General features: G+C 53.5%; 8 protein-coding genes across 8 annotated transcripts; 6 read left to right on the plus strand and 2 right to left on the minus strand.

Annotated features, from left to right (window-relative positions):
* Positions 1–2,169: 2,169 nt before the first annotated feature.
* J4E84_010719 (uncharacterized protein) lies at positions 2,170–3,957 on the plus strand (the record flags this gene model as incomplete). Its single annotated transcript, XM_049393274.1, has 1 exon — positions 2,170–3,957. One exon carries the CDS (start codon positions 2,170–2,172, stop codon positions 3,955–3,957), a length of 1,788 nt encoding a protein of 595 aa, XP_049238998.1.
* Positions 3,958–5,824: 1,867 nt separating this feature from the next.
* Positions 5,825–7,006, plus strand: J4E84_010720 (uncharacterized protein; the record flags this gene model as incomplete). Its single annotated transcript, XM_049393275.1, has 2 exons — positions 5,825–6,295; positions 6,347–7,006. 2 exons carry the CDS (start codon positions 5,825–5,827, stop codon positions 7,004–7,006), a joined length of 1,131 nt encoding a protein of 376 aa, XP_049238999.1.
* Positions 7,007–8,399: 1,393 nt separating this feature from the next.
* Positions 8,400–8,820, plus strand: J4E84_010721 (uncharacterized protein; the record flags this gene model as incomplete). Its single annotated transcript, XM_049393276.1, has 2 exons — positions 8,400–8,432; positions 8,515–8,820. 2 exons carry the CDS (start codon positions 8,400–8,402, stop codon positions 8,818–8,820), a joined length of 339 nt encoding a protein of 112 aa, XP_049239000.1.
* Positions 8,821–9,547: 727 nt separating this feature from the next.
* J4E84_010722 (uncharacterized protein) lies at positions 9,548–13,864 on the minus strand (the record flags this gene model as incomplete). The annotated part of the gene is made up of 3 exons (XM_049393277.1): positions 9,548–13,462; positions 13,605–13,647; positions 13,743–13,864. 3 exons carry the CDS (start codon positions 13,862–13,864, stop codon positions 9,548–9,550), a joined length of 4,080 nt encoding a protein of 1,359 aa, XP_049239001.1.
* A 1,936-nt stretch (positions 13,865–15,800) lies between these two features.
* J4E84_010723 (uncharacterized protein) lies at positions 15,801–17,060 on the plus strand (the record flags this gene model as incomplete). Its single annotated transcript, XM_049393278.1, has 1 exon — positions 15,801–17,060. The coding sequence occupies one exon, from the start codon at positions 15,801–15,803 to the stop codon at positions 17,058–17,060; it is 1,260 nt and encodes a 419-aa protein (XP_049239002.1).
* A 988-nt stretch (positions 17,061–18,048) lies between these two features.
* On the plus strand, positions 18,049–19,850 carry J4E84_010724 (uncharacterized protein; the record flags this gene model as incomplete). The annotated part of the gene is made up of 3 exons (XM_049393279.1): positions 18,049–18,193; positions 18,245–19,522; positions 19,579–19,850. The coding sequence occupies 3 exons, from the start codon at positions 18,049–18,051 to the stop codon at positions 19,848–19,850; spliced, it is 1,695 nt and encodes a 564-aa protein (XP_049239003.1).
* A 1,476-nt stretch (positions 19,851–21,326) lies between these two features.
* On the minus strand, positions 21,327–23,338 carry J4E84_010725 (uncharacterized protein; the record flags this gene model as incomplete). Its single annotated transcript, XM_049393280.1, has 3 exons — positions 21,327–21,686; positions 21,736–22,825; positions 23,025–23,338. The coding sequence occupies 3 exons, from the start codon at positions 23,336–23,338 to the stop codon at positions 21,327–21,329; spliced, it is 1,764 nt and encodes a 587-aa protein (XP_049239004.1).
* Positions 23,339–24,018: 680 nt separating this feature from the next.
* J4E84_010726 (uncharacterized protein) lies at positions 24,019–27,678 on the plus strand (the record flags this gene model as incomplete). Its single annotated transcript, XM_049393281.1, has 4 exons — positions 24,019–24,255; positions 24,315–24,937; positions 25,004–25,817; positions 26,446–27,678. The coding sequence occupies 4 exons, from the start codon at positions 24,019–24,021 to the stop codon at positions 27,676–27,678; spliced, it is 2,907 nt and encodes a 968-aa protein (XP_049239005.1).
* Positions 27,679–27,764: the final 86 nt, after the last annotated feature.

Raw genomic sequence — 27,764 nt, forward strand, 5'->3', positions numbered from 1 at the left:
CCAAGTCTTGATAGTGCCAAGCTGCCAAACCAAGCCATGTCCTGAGCCCAACGTGCATTAATTCCACAGCTTCGCTACACCTGGAGATGATAGTGCAGATTTTACAATGCCTTTATCGCGTTTCTGCTCTGGTGTGGTGACAGTCTTACTGTAGTTTCCTCGTGGGAGCTGTGCACCAGCAACGGCTTGTTGCCGTGCGCTGGTCAGTATCGAGACCTGGATCTAGAGCGATAGCCTAGTGTGGCTGGACCGCCATCCGATGCTAATAATGGCACTCTTCGGTGGGATGACCATGCTGACGCTCGTATCAGCAGAATATCGCATGATAGTGCGCTGAGTCGACAATGATCACGACATTTTACCCACGCCATGACGACAATTACGTCCAGGCCATATTCCTCTTGCGAACTCAGTGAAGGTACATTGGTATGTACATCCGGTTTGAGCTTATGGCCAGCAGGATGTTCTCGTCCAAATTTGGTATGGATACAGATTGCTGCCTGAGCAAATCCGCCGTTTCGCCAGGGCATTATTATGAATTTGCAGCTAGGACTTCAAGCCATGAAGACGAAGTCAAACGTATATGGCAGCGGCCGTGTTTGCGAACGGCCAACACGGCAGCGCTGAGGCGCCAGACAAGATCCGCCGGTGCATTCGAATGTTCTGGTAACAGAAGTACCGAAATCTTGATCGTGCTCCCAGCTCAATCAAGGAACGACCGAAAACTCTGGGGCCTACATTGACGCCAGATCTTCCGATTCGTTCGTGTTGTCGTAGCGTAGTCTGCAGATCTGTGCAGGATTTTATTATCTAAGGTACTCTGCTTGCTATGATCTGTGAGAAGCTTGAGAGAAATAAGCTTCCACCAGATTCAACAAAGAGCGGAGGCAAGTCGAGTTGTGGGCACAGCCAGCACTAATTCGATGTGTGATGTATGTGGCTGATATGCTATATAGCCGAGCCTTCCTAATAGCCCGGTATATTCCTGGAGGTAGTGATCCTAGTGGCTGTCGATTGGAAAATACGAGTAGCGTGGTGGAAGGGGGAGGCATCCGCCCTACCCAACGCTTGCATCTCGTGTCAGTGCGCACACGGCTCTACTCGTGCAGAGCACTGCAGGTTCAGTCACATAGCTTCATGGGACGCGGCATAGAACGTTTTCTGCCGCATTCGCTAGTGGGTATGACGGACGACGCTCATATGCATAGAGACTTGGGTCAGCGGTGCAACGTTCATGCCAGGTCGGACGCCACAGACCATCAGCGCATTGCTTGTTCTTCGCGTAGATAACCCTGGAGGGTAAAGCCGACATCTCGTAACTGCAAGTCAGCATATGTGGCGTCGCTGGCGATGGAGTAAGGAAGTATTGACTGCGCAATGAGGAAAGGCGATAATACAATACTCATCCGAATCACCGAGGGTCTGTTATCAAAGACCCGATTAGGTATAGCCTCCACGGTGGCTGGTAGTAGACATCTGGAAAATTCAGGCTCCGGCTCGTGGGTCGCCCGAGGCTACGGCCCTGGTGGATCTTCAGGAACGTGGCCGGCTATCTTTGGGAGCGGAACGTGGGTAGCGTAGCAACACCGGTAGTGTCTCCGAATGCGCGAAGGTCGCGAACGGCTGTTGTTGAGGTCTGACGGACGATGGGCTGGACTGAGATGAGGGTGATGCGATACGCGCTCCGGGTGCCGTGAGTGGATGACAACCGCGCGCTAGTCCGGAAACAGCCAAAGCGTGGTGCAAATATAGCCCACAACGGTCGCTCATCCCGGCAGCGCCGGCATCACTGTGCGGTAGGGCTGTGCCTCTACTCGCTCAACCCCTGCGGTTTTTTTCGCTGATGCTACTGTCGGGCTGCTCACGCTATCGACAGCTCGTACGTAGAGCGGGGCCCTTCACATGGCGAGATGTTACTTCGTGTTGACAAAGTGGAGACGGCATCGACGTCAGCCATCATGGAAGCGTATAGACTCTGGGGACTACGGTATATAACTTTCGTGCCATCTCAACTATCATACTCATCCACCAACCATCACCTTCGCTTTCATACAGTTTTCCTACACCAACACTCGCTACGGTGTACTCACAAAAGTCTTCTAATACTTAATACCATCTCGACAACTTCCGGATCAATCACCTAGGATTCAAATCAGCAATACCATCAAGATGCGTTACTCTTACGTTGCTGCTACCCTCGTCGGCTCGGCCTTGGCCATGCCTCAATACGGCTACTCAGCGGTTGTCCCCACTGGATACCAGCCTGCACCAACTTCGTCAAAGCCGTATGAAGCAGCATCCACTCCCAGTGCTTACCACGCCTCGACTCCCTCTTCCAAGCCGTACGAAGCGTCCACACCCAGCAGTGAGGTTCACTACCCAGCCAGCACACCGGTCTACGAGGCATCCACCCCTCCCGCTTACAGCGCATCCACTCCTGCCGCAAGCTCATCGGTATACCATGCTTCGACTCCAGTCTACAGCGCGTCTGTCCCCGCCTACAGCGCCTCCAAGCCCGCTGAGAGCTCGTCGGTTTACCATGCCTCCACCCCTGTCTACAGCGCGTCTACTCCCATTTACAGCGCTTCCAAGCCAGCTGAGAGCTCGGTTTACCACGCCTCCACCCCGGTCTACAGCGCGTCGACTCCTGCAGTGAGCTCGTCCGCATACCACGCCTCCACTCCGGTCTACAGCGCTTCTGTCCCCGTCTACAGTGCTTCCAAGCCTGCCGAGAGCACTCCGGTCTACCACGCTTCAACTCCCATCTACAGTGCCTCCAAGCCTGTCTACAGCGCATCTCACCCAGCCTACAGCGCCTCAACCCCCGTCTACCACGCTTCTTCCTACGGAACTGGTTACGTCAAGCCTACTCCTAAGCCTTCATCGGCTGTTGAGTACCCCCACAGCGACATCACGACCACGCTCACCTCCACCCACACAGCCTGGGTGCCATGCAGCACCTCTGTTGGCCACGGAGAGCACTCCAGCGTCATCTACTCAACCTACTTGACCCCAACCTACAACACTGTCACCGTGACATCGACCATCCACGGCTCGAAGCCCACATCCGACATGCCCGTTTACCCAGCTGAGACTCCTTCGGCCCACCAGCCCACTTACCCTGCTGGAACTCCTGAGGCTCCCAAGCCCACGTACCCAGCAGGCACTCCTGAGGCTCCCAAGCCATCCCACCCAGCCGAGACCCACCCCGCTGGAACTCCTGAGGCTCCCAAGCCAACCTACCCAGCAGGCACCCCCGAGGCCCCCAAGCCTACATACCCCGCTGAGACTCACCCCGCTGGAACTCCCGAGGCCCCTAAGCCAACCTACGCTGTCGGTGTCCCTCCCGCTCCTCAGTGCCCTGCCCAGGTCACTGTCACCAAGACTGAGCACGTAGTCGAGACCAAGACCGTCACTGTCGGTGGAGCTTACACTCCCGGCCCAGCCCCTTCTGCCTACCCCGAGGGTATGAAGCCATCCACTCCTGCGGAGCACTACTCGGAGGCACCTAAGCCATCGTCTTCTGGAAAGCCTTACCCAGTCGGCCCCAAGCCTTCCGCTTCCACCAAGCCCTACCCCGTTGGTCCCAAGCCTTCGTCTGAGGTCAAGCCTCCCTACCCTTCCTCCGGTAGCTCGATCCCCCACTACAGTGCTTCGTCCGCGCCTTACCCTATTCACACTCCCTCCTCCTCCAAGGCCTACCCCACCGAGTACCCTACCCCTTCGTCATCCACTAAGGAGTACCCGGCTGCCACCCCCTCTTCCTCCAAGGGCTACCCAGTTGTCACTCCCTCTTCTTCCACCAAGGAGTACCCAGCTGCTACCCCCTCGTCGTCCACTAAGGAGTACCCCGCTGCCACCCCTTCAAGCTCGGCGGCTCACTACCCCGTGAACACTCCTTCGTCCTCAAAGGTGACCCCCCAGCCCACCGGCTACGTCGCCTACCCCCACTACTAAGCTACTCGGGTAGCTTGAGCAGTTTCTCTTCACTTATCAAGCAAAGATTTTGGGCGGTCTAGGTGTTTTGACGGCAAAACAATTGCTGTAGCTCTTCTGTCTTAGAGCCTTCATTCCCTCGCCTTGTATAGCTCCAGCGTTTTAGTTCTGCTTTATCATGGTTTTCACGCGTTTGGATTTTCCTCTTCAACTGTTTATATTGAACGAACAACTGGTATAGAATGGTTACGACGGGTACGAGTTTAGTAGTAGTAGACACAAATTATGACCAACTTTTGTCACTCCTTCAAAAGTGCTTGTTCATCTTTCCCCGTGAGTATTTTGTTAAGTGATTTCGAAGCATGTGCGACACCAACAAACAACTCTAGCACCCAATGACGTCAGCAAAACTACTCACACAATATTTCTCAGATACTAGCACTGGCTGGCGCAAAAGAGCCAACAACGCGCTTATGCACGTACAATCAATCTATGCAACCCCGTACTCGTGTTACCAGCGACGTTGCCGCATTCGGCAGTCTTCCCGCGCAATCGATAGTCTATCTCGTATCAGTGCGCGCGAACATTTCTTTCACGTCGTCAACCCACGAACATGCATCGTGAAATGTGCGCATGATGGCTTTCGTCGAATCCTGCGATAAGACACTGTGGGTGGCTTCGTATACCTGGATATGAGACGAATGACCGACATTTGGCGCCGATATGCTTATAACTTGCTCATCCAAGCGATTTTTCATGTTGAGAGACTTGTTCGGCTAGTGGATGGAGCGGGATGACTGTATGCGATGGCCTGGATGAACACTGTTCGTTGACATCGGCTGTCGCAAACACTTGTGTATGCTAGGGTGTAGCCAATATTCGCGGAAGTTTATCGGCTGGACGGCAAGTCTAGACAGACTCAACAAGTTTACTAGCAAGAGACACACTAGGAGACGGCTCGAGTCCACACTCTCTTCAGTAACCAAGATAGGCAGAAGGATCGAGGGTTATCAGTGGAAGACCTTTGTAGAATGATGGCTTACGGCAGAAAGTAGAAAGGATTGCGCACTGAACGCTGTCGAGCGCGATAAGCGTTTGAGATGACTGGTGGAAGGGAGATGTAGTTGCTTTGAGGCATTGGACTGGAATAATTGACCAGTCATCGTTTGGCTCATCCCCGTTCTTTCCGTCTCTTGCAAACTCAATACCAATGACACTGATGATGCCTACAAGCTTCCATCAGACGATAGATATGATGATTCCAGGTGGAAGTCTCCCACAAAGGGCGATCAACCATACCTCAGGTCGACGTCCTTTCGCGTCTTCGATCCTAGACATGTAAAAGAGCTAGAGATATCATCGAAATAGTGGTCCGTAAGTCCAGGAGGATGCGACCAGTTGTGGTTTTGTTATACCGAGCGTGAGATGCTACGTCCAAGAAACAAACCAGAAAAGCCGACTTGCACAGTCATTCCGGTGGGAACAAAGCCTTCACGTCCTGAATTCTGGCGCGAAGATTGTGGTAAAGTTGATGGGCGACGAGGACTTATTCGATTAGAGAACCATCCCTATGGCCGGGCCCATGTGATCATATCGCCGCTCCGAGATCAGAACAACCCAGTGGATTCGTTGACACAGATACAAAAGTAGTCGTGAGGTGGCTGCCCGAATATCGCAAGGCTGAAGTTGTGACGATGGAGTGCTGCAACGAGGGCCTTCCATGTCGCCCGTGCGTCATCGCCACGATTTCCCCAGCCTCCGTTAGCGCCTTTTCGTCGCATCGTCACCGTCTCGACGCGCCAAATGTCGCCCTGAAGTGCGCAAATCCGGCGCGTCCATCTAGCGCAACCGCAGAATCAGCGCGAACATATCACGACACACTCGAAACATGGATGACCCATCGTCACAACTCCACCTCGAGATTCGCGACGCCGTCGTTCGCGCGCTCGCAACGCGCCGGCCCATCCTCCACCACCTGAACGCCGATTCGTCTTGGCTTCTGCAGATACCGCGTCCAGCGAACGCCGTCAAACACGGGAGCCGGGTATACTACAATGTCTTAATAGATCCATGGTTCGTCGGTGGACAGAGCGATGTCGCGAAATGGTTCAGCCAGCAATTCCACGCGACGGAGAGCGCCGTGAAGAGTATTGCCGAGGTGGAGGAGTTGGCACGACAGGTGGAAATAATGGCTGGAGGATTGCGACTAGGCAGAGGAAGAGGCAAAAAGAGGAAGGTGGAAGAGGTGGACGAGGAGAGTTATGTGGACTGTGTGGCTGTTAGCCATGAATTTACCGACCACTGCCATAAAGAGACGCTTCTAGAGGTGCATCGTGATGTGCCTGTGCTCGCAACAGAGGTATGTTCTCATACGACAAAACGAAGGGTACTGGGCTAACAAGCATCACAGCAAGCAGCCAACCTTATATCCTCCTGGAACCATTTCCGCACCGTAATAACAACACCTACCTTCGCCGACCACTCCGACTGGCACGACTACAGTCTCTCGCCGCTCCCCTCATGGCTCAGTATATCGCGTCTCACAGCGACCGGAGACTCTCTCTACCTCCATTCCGCGCTCCTAATAACCTTCGCCACGCATCCCTTCCTGTCGACAGCGACGCCTAAGAAGCGTCTCTCTACACTCAGTATAAATGGCGATGGAGCGGAAGAACTGTCGTCTAATATCAACGGCGAAGAAGCGGAATGTGTAATCTACACACCACACGGCATCCCCCACGAAGCGCTTAGCCCCATCGCTACAGCTGACCCACCACTACATACCCTCGCTTTCCTACACGGCCTCCACGATGTCTCTATATCCTCTGCCCAACAACTCAACCTCGGCGCGAAGAACGGCATCCTCGCACAACGCACACTCCGAGCAAAGTACTGGGTCGCAACACATGACGAGGTGAAAAAGGGAGGAGGCCTAATAAGTTGGTTCCTCCGCCGAAAGGTGTGGACAGTGGAAGACGCATTGAAAGAGGCCAGAGCACAAGATGGGGATGTCTTTGAAGATGTACACTTTCAGGGTATGAAGAATGGAGAGAGTAGGGTTTTGGAGTAATAAGCACCGTTTCTTTGGAGGGAAGGAGAAGATTGGCTGTAAGTAATTTGTTTTGGTCCCGAGTATATACCCAATTTCGCGAAGCAGGGCCGAATCAAAGGCATTTTCCAGATCATCGACGTGTGCAACATACTCGCAATACTCTTCCACGTTAATCTAAGGGAAATTAGAACAGGTCTGCAGCCTACGTTTTTGTAGTTACAGCCTACATTAACGTAAAAACATGCAAAGTAGGAGATCTAACGTCGATGTAGGCTCTAGACCTGTTCGATATTTTCTTGTATGAGGTGCTACCTAGGTATACACGCTCCTAACACCGCACGAAGACAAAGCTACTTAAACATAGTGATACCATCGTTGTGAGTAACAAATTCAGCTGCTCACTCGATGCTAGCTGGAGGCAAAGTATCATCGCACCTGACGAGCCTGGAACAACTTCCTGATCCCCCAACACACTCATAGTATACATCGCATGAATTGCATCCGGGGTGTTCAGCCTTGCACTCATCGTCCTCTGTACAGGTCCACATTCGGCAGTTGTTCTCCTGCTTCTTCAACAGCGAACTGGTATGCGGTACAGTAACCAAGGCGCTTGGGTCTCGGGGCATGACGTCGTTCGGGACAGCCCACAGCTGTGCTTCAGACGTAAGTGCGCGTCCATCGATGCCCGCCCACATTTCACGCGCCTCGGGTGGGTACTTTGCGACGTACTCGGCTAGGTGCCGTGGCGAGAGTTGAACGTAGTCCATGACCGTGTCGTGAGCAGGGTTGAACCGCCGAAGGACTCCGTCTTGTCCTAGCATGGTCATACCGTTTGTTTCGGTATTGAGAGATCGGAGTACTTCGCGGAGAGACTACAGCGTTTGCTTCAGTACAAGAGTATACGCATGATGAGTGGGTGTTTCTAGATGCACTCACTTGTTCTTGCGTGGCTGTTGAGAAGAGGAAAGTCGCACTGGCGTATATCACAACTGAGAGCTTCATTGCGGGAGTGAAGAGACGAGACGAGCAAGGAAGGAAGGCCAAGTAGTTTGGTACAGGAAGTGTATCTTCGTGTATACATGCCAGCGAACTTGCGAATACTTGTATGACATTGTCTCGTCGCGATCAGGTAGCTACTTGATGCAAACATGCACAAGGTAGTTTACCCGTACTGCCATATACGTCATACTCAGCAAGAAAGTAAGCATTGCCCACATAAAGCCAATACATTCCCCTCGTTTGTGCGCCTATGCCGCAATAACTTCAACTCGCAGCCTAGAACTTCTTCGTAAGGTCAGCATTACACTGGCATTAGCCTGATTATAGTTGTTCACGCAGGCTATAATACATACATGCACAGCAACGCCCCTCATCTCTGCGTTCAACAGCATCGATAATCTTACATACCAGCATGTCTGCACCACAACCTCATTCACACCCGCAGGTACAAGGTTCATCATCGCCTGAACAGAGCGTAGGCCAATCAACCAGATGTTCAACACAGGCAAACCTAACCCTATCCATAGAAGACCGGCGTCCACGAAGCGGGCCCTGCAGACCCGTCCAAGGCCAGAGCTGCGCTCGCCGAGTTCTCCGCAACGATGAAGCGCCCAGCAGATCTCAAGTGCTTCCGCCAAATAGGCTGTGACGGCATCTGCAGGACCCTCCGTAGGGTGCCAGCACCGGATGACGAGCCAAATGGCATAGAGGTTTATGATGCACAGCCCATGTCACCGTTCCTGTTGAAGGCGTACCTTGATCGACACGACTGGAGTCAGACGACTGAAGATCGCTTTCGTGGCGTGGACGGCAGGAATACGCCGAAAGAGTAAGTGTTGCTGTATGACGTGGCAATAAGTTGATATCTTCTCTAGACAATGGTTCAATCCACTCCCTGGTGTCTTACCACCTCCAAGTACGAAGAACGAGCGTATGGCAGAGAGAGATCGGTTCAACGAGGAACGAAGAATCCTGGAAGAGAAAATAGCGAAAGGGGAAGTGGAGGCAGAGGACCCGGGGCCAGCTTGCGGGGCTGTGCGAAGCAACTATGATCTGAGTCCACGGTAGTGGTTACCCCCTCAGTCAGTGGAAGCACCACAGTTACACGTAGTCATGCAGGTGAACGTCTCGAAACCGTGTTCGGAAGATAGCGCGACTAATGCGCTGATGCATATTAAGGAAGAAGGCTCATAGTATACTACATGAAGATCAAGATCCCATTTTTCCATCCATCATCGCTTCGCATAAAAGAACAAATCAAGAGGGGCTCCTTGCCACCAACGCCATTACTATGCAATGCTCATCTCTCTGTGATGATGTTCCAACAAGCCCGAAGTAAAGGGGGAATGAAGAAGGTAGTCGCTGGGGGAAAAACAAACAATGTCGCCAATCTTGTGGGAATATATAGGTACACGTGTATGGAGTTGTCAACGGAAACAGGGGTAAAGTGAACAAACAAATGCAAACAAAGTGATCGAATCCGTGGATGCAGGTGATGAGCTAGACGCTCAACCCCACGGTTCGTAGAATGGGTATGAATGTCGACATGGACAAGGTCGCTTACTGCGATTTAGGTACACACTCTGTGTACTTCGCTGCGAGTTCCTGTGCGATCTCAGGCGTCTTGACTGCGTAAAGAACAGACTGGAGTCCGCCTTCCTTGGCAGGCTTGGTCGCCATGACCATCTTCTTGCTACCGCCAGTGACGGTGGCAGGCAGCGCAGGTAGGATCTGGTAGTTGACTGGGGTGGCACCGCTGGGGATGCGCACTCGCACAGAGCATTTGCCCGTCTGTTTGTCCTTGAGGATCCAGAGCGGGCCCTTTGCTATGTTCGTCCAGCCCTTCTCTCCCTCCTGGTGTTTGGCGAGTACGACTTCGGTGTGGAAGACAATGTCGTAAGTGTTGAGCTCATCCTCAGTCAACTTGGTCAAGTCAATCTGTTCTTGCTTGCCGCCCTCTTCGTCATCCTCTGCTGCAGATGCGGCACTGGTATCACCAGCTTCAGAGAGAGGCGTGTTTGCGCGCGAAGAGAATACAGACGAGGTCACGGAGTTACCGCCGGATGGAGCGAAAAGCGAAGATCCACCTGTGGACGGGGCGAAATTGAAGATCGAGCTGGGTGGTGGTTTCGCCGGCGTTGTGGAGAACTCGCCAGCACCAGGCGTAGCAGGTTGGAAGTTGAATTTGGGTGCAGTGTCCTTCTTCTCAGTAGCAGGAGCTCCGCCAAACTTGATCGGAGTACCCGCCTTGAAAGTCTGATCGCCGGCAAACGTGTCGGTCTTCGGCGGCGCGGTCTTGGATGCAGCACCGAAATCGAAGAACTGGAAAGGTTTGTTGGAAGGAGTGGTAGTACCGTTACTCTGTCCGAACAGAGAAGAGGCGCCACTGTTCTCCTTCTCTGCCTCGGAATCATTATCCCTGGTGATCCTTGAGAATAAGCTGCCCTTGGAACTTGACTCCTGCTGATTGTGCTGTTGGGTATCTTCGGATTCGGTCTCCGATGCATCGACGGAGCGCTTCGGAGGCGAAGGCGGCTCTGCTGACCCAGCATTGTCTTGTTGTTGGTCGTCGTCATCCGACTCTTCCTGGTTGCTGGAAGAAGGACCTGATAGGTGGCCGAAGATGTTGGGGGATGATGCTTGCGACGTGGAGGCATTGAAAACCGATTGACTGCCTGTAGACGGCGCCGGGCTGGGAGCTTTGGGAGTGGAAACTCCGCTCTTAGGCTTCAAAAGTCCAGTGAACGGGTTCTCCTTGGGTGAAGTGCTTCCAGAACTACCAGGTATCACAAATTTGGTCGAGGCAGCAATCTCCTTCTCTTTGGCGAGACGCTCAGCCTCCGCCTTGTCGTACCTGGCAGACCACTCCTCCTTGGTCTCATCATCTGAGTCGTAGTCCTCGTCCATAGCCTTCCTCTTGCGTTCTGCGGCGAGTTCCTCGTAAGTCTTCGCGGTCTTAGTGAACTGAGCCATAAAGCCGCCTGCCGGAGCACTGCCGAAGTTCGGCTTGAAACCAGCAGAACCTGATGTACTGGTGGAGGAAGCACCGAAGCTTGGCTTGAAGCCAGACGAGGCTGCCGAAGTTTCTGCACCGTTAGTGGTGGGAACTGAGGGCTTGAAACCGAAACTGGGAGTCGATGCAGCTGGCTGCGAGGGCTCGGTGGCGGGCTTTTCAGCTGTCTTTGGGGCGAACAGGCTTGTCGATGACGCTGGCGCAGGTGTGGAGGGCTTGTTTCCGATCGCCTTGGCAAACATGTTTGATGTCGCCGTGGCTGGGGCACTGAGCTTCGGTGTAGAAGCCGAGAGCTGCGGAGTCGGACCAGCAGGTGCTTCCGTCGCACGAGCTCGCTTGGAAGGGGATGGATCGCGGACTTCGTGGCTGTCATCGTTGACCTTGCGCTTCGTGGACAAGCTTGATTCATTGCCGGTGATACCTCGTCCGGCTGCACGTTGCTTCTTCACGTTGTCGATCTTCTTCTTAATGTCGACCGCATGCTGGTAGTGCCAAAGCGACACGCTTGACCAGTCTGCCGTGGGAGGAAGGTTGCTCAGCTGTTGTCGGTACTTTTCGTTCAACATTTGCAGTTGAGCAGTCAGATCGGATATCTGCTTCAGTAGACCGTCGCTGGTCTGCGCGCGAACGGCACCTGGAACAGCCCAGTCTTTGGGAACGTGCACCTTGGGAACCTTGGGCATCTCAGGTGTCTGCGATTCTCCCCTCGACTCGGAGGTAGTACCGTTGAAGATCGATGTGGCCGGCGCAGGGGAGGGTTGCGAGGGTTCCTTCGAAGCGCTGAACAAGTTGGGACGATCTGTCGAAGGTTTGGGCAAGGAGGCAAAGGGGTTGGAAGCCCCAGGTGCAGCCTTGGGTGTTTCTGATGCCGATGTCGATGCAGGGGGGAAGCTTGACTGTGGCTTTTTGAACAAATTGCTGGAATTGTTGTTCTCGGGCTGGAACGTTTGGGAGAAGAGACCAGAGCTGGTTTTGGGCTGAGCAGCAGTGAACATGCCGCCTTGCGACTTCTCCACGTCGGCTGTCTTCGCTGGCTGTGGTGTGCTGAACGGCTGGAATAGACTTGACTTTGGCGCTTCGGGAGCCTTCACTGTTGCTGCGCCCGCATCCTTGTTGGCACCAAATATGCTGAAACCTGAACTGCTTCCTGTAGTGGTAGGTGTGTCGGCTGGCTTGGGAAGTGCCGCGAACGGGTTGGACTTGGGGGTATCGGCAGAAAGGCTGCTGCCAGACTCTTCAGGCTTCTTGAGGCTGCTGAACAGGTTTGTGGGTGCAGCTGCTCCAGAAGACGTGTTTTCGGCGGTCGGGAGGTTTGCGAACGGATTGCTGGACGGAGCAGAACCAAAGAGGTTTGTCGGGGGGGCGCTTGACGTCGTGCTGTCAGACTTCTGTGTATTCGCGCCGAAGTTGAATAGATTCGACGCAGGAGCGGTGGCCGTCGCATTTGGCGTGCCTTGCGCGCTCGTACTCAAGCCTCCAAAGAAGTTGTTCTGCTTCGGCGTTTCCGAGGTACCCTCCGTCTTCTGTGCGTTGGAACCGAAACCACCAAACATGTTGTTCTGAGGCGCAGCCGCCTGCTTGGAGGCATCTTCCTTCTGCGCATTGGCACCAAAGCCGCCGAACGTGCTTGGTTGTGAAGGCGCCGTAGATTGTGTTGAGTTGCCAAATCCGCTGAAGATACCGCTCGTCGCCGGCGTGCTCGTGGTGTTCGAGGCTGTCGTCGTTGCGGCACCGAATGTGAAGGGTGTGGATGCGGGAGCGGCGGTGCTCGTAGCGTTTGGGGCGCCGCTGGTGGTGCCAAACATGCCACCGGGGGCAGCACTCGATGTGCCAAACATGCCACCTGAGGTCGCAGCGCTAGATGTACCAAACATCCCGCCGGAAGAAGCGGCGGTGGATGTACCGAACATGCCTCCTGATGATGGTGCAGCACTCGACGTTCCAAACATGCCTCCAGTAGGCGCAGCGCTGGACGACCCAAACATACCGCCTGTGGGAGCTGAACTGGTAGTGCCGAACATACCGCCTGATGAGGCTGCGCTTGTCGTGTTGTTCTGGCCTAGGCCGCCAAAGGGATTACTTTGCGCCTGGTCGTTGTTGCCAAACATGGACGATCCGCCAAATGCGGGCGCAGGCGTGCTGCCATTGGTCGCGGGTCCCGAGTTGGCCGTCGCGAATGGGTTTGCACCTCCAGCTGTGAAGTTGAAGCCCGCAGACGAGGGCGGTGTAGGGTTGAAGCCTGTGCCCTGGTTGCTTCCTCCGAACGCTGGAAAGGACGAGGCAGCGAAGTTGTTGCTAGGGGCAGCGGACTGCGCGGGTGGGAAGCTGTTGGTCGCGCCTCCGCCGAAGGCATTGCCGCCACCGAAGCCGTTCGCGCCGTTGCTTGCGGGGGCGGGTGTTGAGGCACCGAAGCCAAATGCGTTTTGTTGTGGTGCGCCAAAGTTCGCGCTCTGTGATAGACCCTGGTGAGCGCGTGCGTTAGCAAAGGCCTGCATCCTGCGTTGCAAATCGCGTCGCCCTTTCGGGGTGTGGCGGCTGGTCGACATGCTTGCGCAGCCGTCGAGGGTGCGGTGGGGAGTGTGGTGTTGTGGTTGGGGTACTCACGGAGGTGGCGCCTGCTGGTCGTCGGGCTTTCGCGGTCTTGATTCTGGGGACAAAGAGTCAGCACGCGACGGACAAAGCGCATCGTGACTAGAGAGGTCTGGGATAGACTCCAAGCGATGACTGGTGAGGGTGACTTACTTGCGGGCTGCCAGCTGTGCTGCCGTCGCCTTCTGGGGTACATCCGCGACTTCATCGCGATCGTCGTAGGGGTTTTCGGGCCTCCCCTGGTCAAAAATGTTGCCCCGCTTATTGGACGACATGGTCGCGATCACTCGAGGAGTCTGAAAGTGATGGATGCGGTCGGTGGCTGGTTGGGATGGTTATAACTCCATGGGACGCGCGTGGTGGATGAAGATGGTGCTGAGATGTTTTTGATGTTGGTAGGGAAGTTGCGACCCGTGCTCGACGTCAGGGTGGGCCTTGTCCATTGCCCAGCAACGCCGCGACTTTCTCTCACCCTGACAGCAAACTAGCCAGAGCATAGCAACACCGCATACAAAGGACTAACTATGGCGCTTCTACTTCCATGCGCATATTCACAAACTCTTACCACTACATGTTCTCTCACTCATATCCAACGCCTCTTGTCGGGTAAAGCCATGACCTGCCTTGCAGCACTATCGAATACAAATTTTCGATGAGCCTAAACCAATTCAGACGCTGACTACTCTCGAGCACATTCGTCATCTTCTCGATGCTCGAAACGCGTCCAATATTGTGGCACCGCGTTGAATGGTAGCGCATCACGTTGTGACACAACTAAGAAAAGAAGGTTGTCAAGAATGCATTACACGCATCATTCTGACATGAATTCGATAGGTCATAAGGCGTTTTTCCTCGTGATCGTATCCTACAAGGTGATGTCTTTCCAATGTGATACATCGTTGATGGCGGAACGCGTGCTGGCTCCCGATATGCGTAGCGTGAAGGTTCCAAGATTTCAAGGTGCATGCTGTTGGTGCAAGACCGGCCAGAGGAATCACAGTTTTTGCCCGTATGGGTGTTGTCATACATACTTGACTCTCAAAATCGAGGAACGGTGCACGTGTGGTATCGCTTGAAAGTGTTAGAGAGGAGATGGTTGGACAAGAGTGAGGGGTAAAAGATGTGTTTCATCCCAGGGTGTTTCAGGCGGGCCGCGGTGAAGAGCGCGCACGTGAGGAGGTACTCGAGGGCTTTTGTGGGCCAGGCCTTCTCTCGTCACATGCATACTGCGTTGATAACAGCCTTGAATGTCTGATGTGGCTTGGACTAGGACCAGGTTGAGTACTGCGGGGTAAGAGTATCGTGAGATATCAGCCAATTCCACGATGGGCGGAGCACTTGCATGGCTGAGTCGTGCGGGCTATGAGAATCTAGGTCAGCTTCAGCTTTGCAGCATCTCCGCGCCGCGAATCGACTCGTGGCCTCTAGTGACGAAGTGCTGCGCGTTCTGAGCTGCTGTGCCACTAGATTGCGCGGTGTTGATGCGCGACGGGGCATACGGGGCGGGGCGAAAGAGGAGCGAGATGGAGGTAGCGGTACGGAAAGCGCTGAGGCATATCGTCGGACGGCACGGTAGCACTCTATCCCGTGGCTCACGAGCGGTGAGGCTCTCCCAGCCAGTCATATTGCTATCTCGTTCCAAGCAGGCGGCGATTCCGCTTCAGCCGGTCTCCTCTCCTAGGTGTACCTCCACCATCCTGCATCTACTAGAGAAGACGCTCACGGCAGCGAGCGCATATAAGCACCCAGGCCCCTAAACGCCGTGGGCGTCTGCGTCTCGAGGTGATGCTCCTCTTATCACCCCCGGCAACATAAATCTCTCACCTACTCTCCCACCGCCTAGCCGTCTAGGCGCTTAGAGCTGGGGCCGGCTGCCTTGATCTGAGCGTTCGCAGCTAGTCGGACCAGTCCACGGGTTCCAGCAACCAAGAAACCAAGGAAGCGTCTGCCGGCTAGAGAGGAAACCGCCGTCTTGTCTACGCCATCGCTACCCCGGATCCCGCGCACGAGTTGACACCTTCGTTTCGTCACCATTTTGTGGGCGCTTGACAGCCGCGGAACCATCGGAAGATTGCCGCCAGTCCTGGTCCTGACGTTGGCTTGGTGATATGCTATTGCGTGCAACAACCACCTGCGCCGATCTCTCCTGGTCTACTTACAGCGTACTTTGACATGCGCCGATAACACGCGCGAGCACTCACTCCGCCCACGATGTCCAACCGGCATGCGCGTCTCCATAAACGAGGCTACTCAGCCTCCGCTGTATCGAGTCCGCGCCCTCTGAGCCCCGTTGCTGACTACGATGTCGTTACCTTTAACCGTTCAGACACGCCCAAGGTCTACGAAGAATCTTGGATAGAGACACAACGCCCCATGCCGTCTGCGACTTCCTCCCACCAGCTCAAGATCAAGCCTTACCTGCGCAAGCTCTCGTCCAAGGAGACCAGCGGGCTCGATCTATCACGCCCTGCTGCCGAGAACGACCTCACCGGTCTGGGTATTTCAGAATATGGCGCCCACTCACGGTCCATATCCGATGTTTCTTTTTCGCCCGTCAACGGCCGCCACAGACACAACCGCTCCACATCCAACACCTCGCAGTTCTCCTCGTCGTCTGGTCTGCAGCGGCCGACGCCCCTGCCTGCCATCCGCCAGACTCCTCAGCCATACACACCGCCAATAGCCCACTCGTCGCCGCCATCAATTCTCGGGAGCGAGCACGAGGGCGATGATATCATGTCGGACGACGAGTTCCGCTTGAGACAAAACGCGTATGAACCCGCGCGCAGATCCGGTTCCATCTCCTCGGCACAGGGAACATCCCTACGCATCCACACCAACAACTCGTCCACCCGCCTTGCTGGCAGCTACTCCCAGTCGTCCGTCTCGCTCACCTCTCCGATTGCCCAACCCAGGGCGCGTGGTGACACGCTCAAGTCCATCGACACCACCTCGCCCAGTTCGCGTACCTCCTTCGATCAGACCTACCGCTTTATCCGCGGCGGTCGCGACTCCCCCGTAGACCCCGCCTCGAGAGCTGCCTCCATCCGTGCTGCGCGACAGAAGTTCGAGGAGGAGCAGCGAGCCAAGGAGCGAAAGTACGAAAAGGTGGCACATAAGCAGCAGGAACGCGACTACCGCAAGCAGCAGAAGAAGGAGGATCACCAACGTCGCAAGTCAGAGACGCTCGACCGATCAGAGATAAACCGCACGCGCACTGTATCCACCGACTATGAGAAGACGCCACGACCCTCGATAGCCGGACGCCCTTCAGTGGGTGGACGCCAATATTCAGACCACCGTGAGGCGCACTCCAATTCGCTGCCAAAGATTGTGGCAACGGTCGACCCCGAGAAAGCAGCCGCCTTTTCCTCTACGCCCAAAGTCACCAAAAGCCGAGCCGCGAAGGGTACGTGGCAGCGTTTCGTAATCTGGCTCAAGACTCGACTGCTGCGCATGTCTGGAAAGTAGGCCGCATGCACCGCCACAGACACGCGCAGCGGATGTGGGCAACCTAGCCGCGTAAGCAGTCGCCTTAGGTGCCACCACTAACTCTAACCCCGATGCCCTACACACCCCTCTCACTTGGCCCGACACTTGAGCAGATTGGTTTTGCATCTTATCCTTATACCCCATTCTTTCTTGCATATATTCTTTCGTGTTTTTAGCATGGCGTTTGGTTTGGGATTACGGCCTTTTTCCATGATACATGCTCCTCCCATGCTTATGCTATACATCTTGCGAGCATCTTCAGAGACTTAGCATTCTTCCTTTGGGCGCATTGGTAGAGACCTGCTTTGTTTACTTGCTTTTCACCATATCTTACACACTCATCACTTGGACATGCACAGGCGTTGGATACGCTCTGGGTACCTCTCTCAAGGCCGGCACTATGTGTCTGGCGGCGTTGCGAGAATTTGGGTACGGCGACTGGGTTTGCTTTCGGTATCACACGCTCTGGTATCGGCCATCGAGCTTCTCAAATGCATTCTATCCTTATCGAGTCTCATCAACCATATGTGATGCTTGCTTTCGTTCGCCATGTCGTAATTTGACAGGCTTACACACGATGACGCATCTCTTCTAACGTATTTTGATGTCGTGATATCTGCCAGTAATTGCTCAATATGAGCTTTTGCATGAACGCTTCTCCACAACCACACAGAATACTCATGACTGGTTGCGACGTGCATACAGAACTCTTGGCGGTCTCTTAAGTCCGGGATTTACCCGCGCAGCATCATCGTTCAGCTCACATGCAAAGCTTTCCCCGCTTTTGTCGCATCGACGCCTACGATATGAATCACCGTCAATTGTAGTCGCAATGCCTCTACGAAGCCTGCCACGAGGCTCATTCGCCGTAAGAGGCGCAACGGGAGGAGCGCTATGGCGGACATGCGGAGCTGGTGCGGGAGTCGGAAGAATAACGCAGAGGCGATGGGCGAGCGAAAGAAAACCGATGGGCAGAGAGGACGAAAAGCCATTCTACCTGCAACTCAATGAGAGTATCTACGAGCGTGTACAGAAAGAGAAGGCCGAGCAGATCCAGATCCAGTCATTACAGCAAAGAACGGCAAGAGGACAATTCTTTGCGACGGTGTTTGGTACTAGCAATTCATACACCCCAGTTGTCGCATATACTAATAGTTGAGTAGCATGTCTTATGACCGCAAGCATCGGCTACTACTATGGCCAGATGATGCCTCCAATCGCAGACACGAGTTCGACCGCACCACTCGAGACCTTCAATCCTCCCAAGCACAATATTTCAGAGGCAAACATGGAAGCTGCGTGGACAGACTTCCGCGACATTGTCGGAAAGGAGAATCTCACACTGGATCCCAACGACCTAGAGTCGCACAGCGGATCATCGTGGTCTTCGCATCCCTCTCAGCCAGGCGATGTGCCATTCTGCGTCGTAAAGCCAGGCAGCACACAAGAAGTCAGCGCGATCATGAAGGTCTGCCACGAACGCAAAATACCAGTCACTCCGTACAGCGGAGGTACAAGCTTAGAGGGTCACTTCGCAGCAACAAAGGGTGGCATATGCATCGACTTCAGTCGCATGGACAAGATCGTAAAGCTACACAAGGACGATATGGACGTCGTGGTTCAACCAGCAGTGGGCTGGGAACTCTTGAACGAGGAGCTTTCGAAAGAAGGTCTTTTCTTCCCTCCCGACCCGGGCCCAGGCGCAATGATCGGCGGCATGGTCGGGACAGGGTGCTCCGGTACCAACGCATACCGTTATGGCACAATGAAGGACTGGGTCGTGTCGCTCACCGTAGTCCTGGCTGATGGGACTGTCATCAAGACGCGACAACGGCCGCGAAAGTCATCCGCTGGATACGACCTTACGCGCATGTTCATCGGTAGCGAAGGCACATTAGGTCTCGTCACAGAAGCTACGCTGAAAGTCATTGTAAAGCCACAACACACCAGTGTAGCCGTATGCGCGTTCCCATCCATCCGCGCAGCAGCAGATTGCGTCTTCAAGGTCGTTGGCGCTGGCGTACCTATCGCTGCAATTGAGATCCTCGATGATGTTCAGATGCAATGTATCAATGACGCGGGACAGACTTCCAAGACCTGGAAGAATGCCCCCACGCTCTTCTTCAAGTTCGCCGGCACTCAGAGCTCCGTCAAGGAACAAATTAGCCAGGTGCAAGGTCTTGCCAAGAAGACCGGATCAGTAAGCTTTGAGTTCGCCAAGTCCGAACAAGAGAAGGAGGACCTATGGCAGGCGCGAAAGGAAGCACTTTGGAGCGTTATGGCCAAGGGTGAGGGCAACCCAGACATGGCTGTCTGGACCACAGACGTCGCCGTCCCGATATCCAAGTTGCCACAAATCATCGAAGAGACCAAAGAGAAGATTCGACAGAGTGGACTTCTCGCCAGTATCGTAGGGCATGTTGGAGACGGAAACTTCCACTGTAGGTCCATGCATTCAACCTCATCTTACGATTCTTTCACTTACATATCGTCCTAGCCATCATCCTCTATAACCGCAACCAGGACTTCGACAAAGCCTCCCACCTCGTCCATGAAATGGTCAAGCGCGCTATCGAACTCGAAGGTACAGCCACAGGTGAACATGGCGTCGGCCTCGTCAAGAGAGACTACCTACCACACGAAGTGGGTCAAACTACAGTGGATGCAATGAGGCAGCTCAAGAAGGCATTCGATCCTCTTTGCTTACTCAACTGCGATAAAGTTGTTCGGGCGACACTGCCCAAGCAAGGTGAAGTCGCTGATTGGTAAGGCACGTGGCCATGTGACCAATTTCCTGTAGGAATATACTTTTTAAGGAGGTCTGCACACTTCGCTATGTATTTATGTATTACTTCCTCTTCTCTAGCCTCAGTCATGTGCTTTCTCATACTTGCACACTAAACAAACATCCCATACACCCAATACCCAGGGTTCCTCCACGCTCCGTTAAGCCACACTTGCCCCTCTTCATGCTTCCATCCCAGTTTCTTGAAGCCAAGTTTCTCCAATACCTTTACGCTACCAGGATTACCCTCGTCTACTGCTGCTTCGATGTACGTCTTCCCTTTTTGTGGTTCGATTCCGTCGTTGTCTTCTTGAGCGCCCGGGAATGAGGAAGATGAAGATACGAAAGCAGTATAGGCGTTCAACAGCGCATGACCGGCTTCCGTCGCATATCCCTTTCCCCACGCTGATGGAAATAAGGCGTACCCCAGCACCCTCGTATTGGTCGTTGTGAATGTCGATGGGATTGGGAGAGAAGGACCGCTAGGTTGAAGACGTAGGCTTACGCTGCCTATATGCTTCCCCAGCCCAGTGTCATCATCGCCAATAGAGGCTGAGTTCGATGTATCGGATTTGACGAATACAGAATAAAACATGCTATCGATTACAGGCCCTAACTGTTCTTTCATCCACTCGTAGCTTTCGGGGAGGGAATGCGTGGGCCCGTGCAAACTCCATGCTGTGGCGTCGGAATTCGACCAGTTTTCGTGGAAGAGGCGGACGTGTAGGGAGGAAAGGGATGAGATGTCTGTTAGGCGGAGGAGGGTTAGGCGGTGGGTGTGGAGGAGTGCTTCCATGGTTTGAGAGGCTCGGATTGAGATAGGTGTGTTTGATCGCATATCTTGGGAGCAGTTCAGAGGCTTACGAAGGCTGGTTCACCTGTAGCGCAATATATACATGTGAGCTGAAAGGAGTCACGTCAAGGATGTATGAGTCAATGGCGCTTAGTCTTGATGATGAAGCTTTTCGTGTGGATATGGGAGGTGCCAATGACGTTGACTCTAACGATGTCTCGCATAATCGCCCATCCATATTCGAGGAAAGAACTAAACACCCTGCAGTCTACATTAATGTTCAAAATAGAAGTTAGCAAAGTCTCAACGCAATGTAGACTTCTAGGTGGTTTACATCCATTGTCCCCCATGGATAGATGTTCATCCGTTTCCTTAGATGGTGTGCGCTTACATTTGATAGTCTGCCAGTATTTGGATATTCGTTCGCATGGTTTGCGTGAAAAACGTTGAGCTTGTGAGACGATCCGGTGGCTATCAAACTGTAGTCACGTGAAGACGTGAAGACGCGTGGGCTAGCGCGCTTTTCCAGCGGCATCTCACTTTCCTTCTTCGCCTCTTCACTTGAACACACCAGGATCAGATTTCGCAACAGATTCCGTTCAACAAACAATTATGCCTTGATACGTCCCTTTCAGCTATCTCCCTACCCTTGCCGAAAAAGATGACATCACGCGACAACCTCGGTCATCAGGTTCTTTGGCCACACCGGCTTGTCGACACCATTTCCTCGCGTGCCTATACTGTACCCTAACTTGACATTTCCCTGTGGATATTGGATGATCGGCTTGACTCCCTTTACGTCTTTGCCGATCGCGCCCGCATGTCGCATCTCGAAGAAATCGGGTTTGAAGAGCACGGATCCCGAATTCTCGAATAGCATTTTCATGTAGCGCGGCAACGTATACTGCATGTTGTGGTAATGGCGGAATACTTGGCGGCCATTGCGTGTCCAGAGATCTTCCCAGACGTCTGTGGGATAGGTGCCGACGCTGTTTACCAGCCATTGGGAGTAGTAGTTCAAGGCAATCTGTAAAAGTTAGCGTCCACAACGCTACCGAACGGTGGAGCTGACTTACATCGACTTTGTAGGAACCGCCTTCAGTACCCCTTCGGATTATCGCGTTCAAGACGGCGATGACGCCAGAAGTACCAGTGCAGAAGTCGCTGTTGGGGAAAACTGGTGTAACAGGCTCGTCATTGCCCATGGCTCGTCCAAACTCCATCGAGACGCCACAGCACGCGTCAGAGATTTGTTGCCACCCGCTGCGATACGACCAAGGACCATACCAGCCATAGCAGTTCTCCCGCACAACAATGAGGCCTCGCTCTCGATCTTTCGTCAGGTCGAGTAGGCCCTCGGGAGAGAAACCATATTTGTCCAGCACACCAGGTCGATAGCCTTGTACCACGACATCGGCTTCCCGGACCAGAGCGCGCAGCTTCTCTCTGTCCTCTTCTTTCCGGAAATCCAGATGCGCGTTCCACTTTCCCCAGCTGAGATCGACGTGTAGCATGGACATGTCAGTAACGTGCTCAGCTGTTACTCGCATCACCGAAGCACCCAATTCGGCAAGGCCTCGGGTTAGAGCTGGAGCAGCAATTACACGGGTCAGGTCGACGACTTTGAGACCCGCGAGTGGCCTCTTTACACCTGTCTCCGAGCTATCGGGCCACCAGCACGCCGGTTGTTTCGCATTCTTGATATCGTGGATCTCGTAGAGGCCTACATGGGCATTTGCTTTCCCGTGTTCGCTATTCTTGAACTCCTCGGTTGTCCAGCAAATTGTACCAGCTTGCTTGTACACATCCGACGCCAACCTTTGCATCTCGTCGGATTCAATACCTGCTAGTTTCTCTTCGTATTGTTTCCATGGATCCTCCGACTCAGCCAAGTCCATATCATGCGGTAACCCAACACTCTCTTGTGTGGGTTCAGGGTTCATGGAGCCATGTAAATGGAAGTACCTTCCATCTTTGCACCGGTAGATGTTCGTAGCCGCCACGCGATACGGAGTCCTACTAGTATCATGCAGATCGCAGTTCTTGAAATATCTGTTGTATGCGTCCGATCCACTCGCGAATGGTTTCGTCAAGAACTCGATGTGCTCGCCATCGGGATCGATGACGTTCAATAGGATCGACATGAAGAAGAGTTGCGCATGGTCGCTTCACCGACACGCGTTAGCTACTTGATGGCAACGACTCCTAATGATAGAAGCACCTTATACAAGAAAAAGAAAACGCACAGGCCTGCAGCCTACATTGACGCTGGGTCACCTATCTTGTAGGTTTCCATGTTAATGTAGGCTGCAGGCCTGTTCGGTTTTTTCTTCATTAAAGTGGAAGCTCGGATATTTCAACTCACGTATCTATGACAGCTTCTTGAGGTTCCAGTCCATATTTCTGCTTCAGAAGGACATTGATCATGGCGGCTTCCAGCCCCTTGAGTGCCGAGATGCTTTCGGCGAAGCGCCAGTTGATGGGTATACTGGGCTTATCGTTACCCTTGAACTGGACTTTCTTTGCGCATTCTGCGATATCGGTGGGTAATGTTGGAGCAATGAGGGGATTGCTCAATATGCCCTTCTCGAAGATGTGTTGGGTTTCGCGAGGGACAGAGTAGTCCTTGTGGTTACCATTCGTGCCGTTAGTATGGCCGTTCGTTATAGTGCTTGACATTTCAAATAGTTGTAGAGCCTTGACTTCGACTTGAGAGGACTGAGAGTGTGCCTACGAGACGCGGATAGCAAGAGCTTTATCGTTTGCGCTGTCCGAAACACGTCCCACTCGACCCCATCAGCTACTTGGTCGCCTTGTAACATGGTGCCAGCAACGCCAATCGGCGCACCAGCTCCATCGTCCTAGTTGTCACCGGTCTTACTCAAGCACTGCCGATCATGGTAGATGGACGGCAATTCGTTTTCGGCCCTCGGGCGAGTAAGTCGACTAGCTCAATCTACCCGACAAGGTGGGGTATCACCCCGCAATCTGGATATACGTTACGCAAGAAGAGGATCAGGTCTGTTGATATAGCAGTCTGATGTGGCGATGTTTGTGATTGGAAGGTTGGTGGGAGGATTTAAGTTGCGGCTGTATCGCGATAATGCAGGTCTGCTTTACATGCATGTGCATGCGTTGGCGACCTACTCCCAGAATACACATAAAACTGCACCACAAGGCCTTTCTCGGCTATCTTTATTGAAAAAGTAGCTATGGAATCGTCAGACTACAGCATGAGATGGACAGCGCAGCGCGGAAGCCGTCCAGTGAGGATAGCAAACTGCTCAGGCTACAAAGGTGATACCAGCCTTACCTATGCTGAACCAGTCTGACGGATGCAAGGGGATCCTGGATATCACATGCTCTACCAAGCAGAGCTAGGAGACACAGACTTCATTACAGGAGACTATCTCGCTGAGGTCAACATCGCGGAAAACGCCCAGGCACATGCAGCGGGCAAGCATCCTGGATGGGAGAAAACAGCTTGGGATGGTATCGAGCAGACGATCGACTTGTTGAATGAAAAGAGGATCAAAGTCGTTGTCAATGGTGGTGCGCACAATCCGAAGGGATTGGCCGAGAAGGTGCATGAACTCGTGAGTCTTCCCTCATCGATTTAGTCGCTACACGGTCTAGTTAACTGACAGACGAACAGGTATTAAGTAAAGGATATGATCTGAAGATTGCGTACGTGTCTGGTGACAACCTAATGGACGAAATGAAGGACATCAAGGAGAAGGGCCTACCGCCGCACCTAGACTCCGACAACAGCGAAGTAACGGTCGCGGACCACACGCTTGACGTCCTGAAAAGCGACAAACCAATCGTCAGTGCGAACGTCTACCTCGGCGCTCGCGAAATCGTCAAAGGTCTCGAAGAAGGCGCAGATATCATTATTGCTGGTCGCGTTGCAGACGCCAGCCCAGTCATCGGTGCTGCATGGTACTGGTACTCGTGGCGTGACACCGACTTCGATGCACTTGCAGGAGCCCTTATTGCGGGTCATCTCATCGAATGCAGTGGCTATGTAACAGGCTCGAATTTCGCAGGATTCTACGAGTATCCGCTGGATGACCTGTACGACATCACTTTCGGTATCGCAGAAGTCGAAAAGGACGGAACATGTGTAATCACGAAGCACGAAGCTAGGAAAGGTTTTGTTACGGAAGACACTGTCAAATGTCAGTTTCTGTACGAGCTTCAGGGCAACGTGTATCTGAATAGCGATGTCAAGGCTATCTTGGATAGGGTTCAGGTCAAAGCTGAAGGCAAAAACAGGTACGCTCGAATATACTTTGCTTCCATGGCATGTTGGCAGAAGCAATCTCGCTAACGATCAGAAAGAGTTCGTCTGTGGGGCGTGAAAGGCAAACCACCCCCACCCACTACGAAGCTCGCAATCTTCTATCAAGCAGGTTACCAGTCTGAGGTTGTCGTCAATGCAACTGGTTACGCCACGGCTGAGAAGTTCGATCTCTGGGAACGCATGATCAAGTTTGGCCTGAAGCAGAAGGGCATGTTGGACAAATTCGACATCTTGGAATTCCAGCGCATAGGCATGCCGGAGACCAACCCGAAGAGCCAGCTCAGAAGTACATCGTATTGTCGAATCTTCGCGGAGAGCGGCGATCCAAACGTGAACCTGGGCCTAGCGAGTCTACTGGCAGACTTTGCGATGCAGCACTACTCAGGCTTTCATAGTACGATGGATCATCGCACGGCGATACCGAAACCGTACTTGAGCTTCTACCCGGCGATTTGGCCGCAGAACAAGCTAAAGACGGCGATTAATCTTCTCGCCTCTGGTGAAACAAGGACGCTGATGACCACGCCACCACCGCAGTCGGAAGAGATTGGGAGGCGGGAAAGCTACGAGACTGCGAATCCCGTAGATCTTGGGTCTTTTGGCCCAACAACGCGTGCGCGATTGGGAGACATCGTGCTCGCCCGCTCAGGTGACAAGGGTGGGAACGCGAACATTGGCTTCTTTATACCCACGAGCCTCCCTTCCTCCTACCCACAGTCATCACCCCTGTATGCCGAAAGCTGGGACTGGCTCCGCAGCTTTCTCACCATGCCCAAACTCAAGGAAATGTTCGGAGAGAGCTGGAATGACAGCTTTTTCATGGAAAGGGTGGAGTTCGAAGGTATCATGGCGGTGCATTTCGTGGTTTATGGGGTGTTGGGCAGAGGCGTTAGCGGGAGTAGTAGGTTGGATGCTTTCGCGAAAGGTAAGAAATATCGCTGTACGAACTGCATGTGAGACATGTACTGACTTCGTACACCGGCGTTTAGGCATGGGCGATTGGTTGAGGGACGTAGAAGTCGAGGTTCCGGTGAAGTTCATAGAAGGAAGGATCCGCGGCAAGGCTGTGGCAGGAAGGTATGCGTGACCGAACGATCTGGATGCCAGACTTCATTGCAATCGGATCATCACGAGACGAGCGCGCAAACAAGAAGATGGATGCCAGATTTCTATCGCGTTTGCAACGCGCGTTTGTTGGAGCGCGGCAAGGGCATCAGTGATTGTGGCCGGGGTCTGTGCTTCAAAGACCCTGCCAAGCCACCTATAATGACATAGACAGTTAGGTGACATTCAGCTCGAGCTTTGTTGCGCGTGCACAGCCACAACCGGCCACCTTCGCTACATCATCATTCAAGTGCGCCCGCTTCCCTAGTAGTGTGACTCCACAATCCTACACACCCCTGATACAATCTTTCCGATATCTATCACTTATCCACGAAATTAGGATAAGACATTTTCTTGCACTGCTCTCAGTTCCCAGACCAACCTTGGCACCATGTTCAAGAAGTTCAAGGACAAGATAAAGGGCGACGACAGCTCTTCAAGGCCGTCATATGGGACAGATCAACACAACCTGCATTCAAACAACCCTTACTATAGCTCACCCCAAGACCAACAGCATAATATAGCGCCGACGGAGAAGTATCAAGCACCGCCTGGCCCGCCGCCGAACCAAGCTTCATCCTCGTCTGGGTACTCCGCTCCACCAGGTCCTCCACCGAGCCACGGGTCGTCTTCTTATACTGCTCCTCCAGGGCCTCCACCTAAACAAGAGTTCTCAGGTTACGCACCCCCAGCAGGACCACCTCCTTCGTATCCACAGCAACCCCCTCCTAGCTGGGACCCTCCGCCATACCACGACTGGACCGTCGTACCTGATACTTCACTTCTACCTCCACCACCTTCGATGGGTTACGATAGTTCTCCGACTGCTAATGCATCTACTGAAGATGGCGATCGTGCCTTGGCTTGGACCAACATGAATCCTTTGTGGCCACCGCAGAATCTGCAGCCCAGCACTCATGCTGCGATTCAGAACGGTCAGCTTGCTCTACTAAAAGCGCCGTCGTATCTGGGTGATTTACTCCCTCAACCTCAAGCAGGCCACTGGCGTTGTCGCACCCATGCGAACTGCAGGGATTCGAGTATCCTCACAAATCTGCCCATGTACAGCGTGTTTTGGGACTCACCGCTCAACACACAACGCTCCAAGACTGTCTACTTCGAACTCAAAGTCCTTGGAATCGGTCGCGGTGGCTTCTCATTCTCGGAAGCAGACGCCGGTATCGCGATAGGCTTCGTCGCGCCGCCTTATCCTACGTTCCGACTCCCAGGCTGGGAACGTGCCAGTCTTGGAGTGCATGGAGATGATGGAAGAAAGTATGTAAATGATGCATGGGGCGGTATCGACTTCACATCGGCTTTCAAGCCTGGCGATACTGTAGGTATCGGTATTACCTTCTCGGTTCCGCGCAACCCGCCCTCATACGAGCAGTCGCAACAGGGAAGGATGCTGGATATCGACGTGTTCTTCACGCGTAATGGAGTAAAGGAAGGCGGCTGGGATGGCAATGAGGAGCTCGACGTGCGAAGCGAGGGAGGCAACACGGGACTGAGGGGCGAATGCGATCTCTTTCCAGCGATTGGCGTGTTTGGCGGTGTGGATTTCGATGTCTTCTTCCACCCATCGCAATGGCTTTATCGCCCATACTGAGATAACCTGGGTACTTGATCAAGGCTCTCAGGTAAAGGCAGTATGTCATTTGTGGTGAGATAGACGTCATGCGACCTCATTTACAT

This window comes from Alternaria hordeiaustralica (assembly GCF_023758085.1).
Source record: "Alternaria hordeiaustralica strain BMP 2776 chromosome Unknown scaffold_45, whole genome shotgun sequence".
Lineage (NCBI taxonomy): Eukaryota > Fungi > Ascomycota > Dothideomycetes > Pleosporales > Pleosporaceae > Alternaria > Alternaria hordeiaustralica.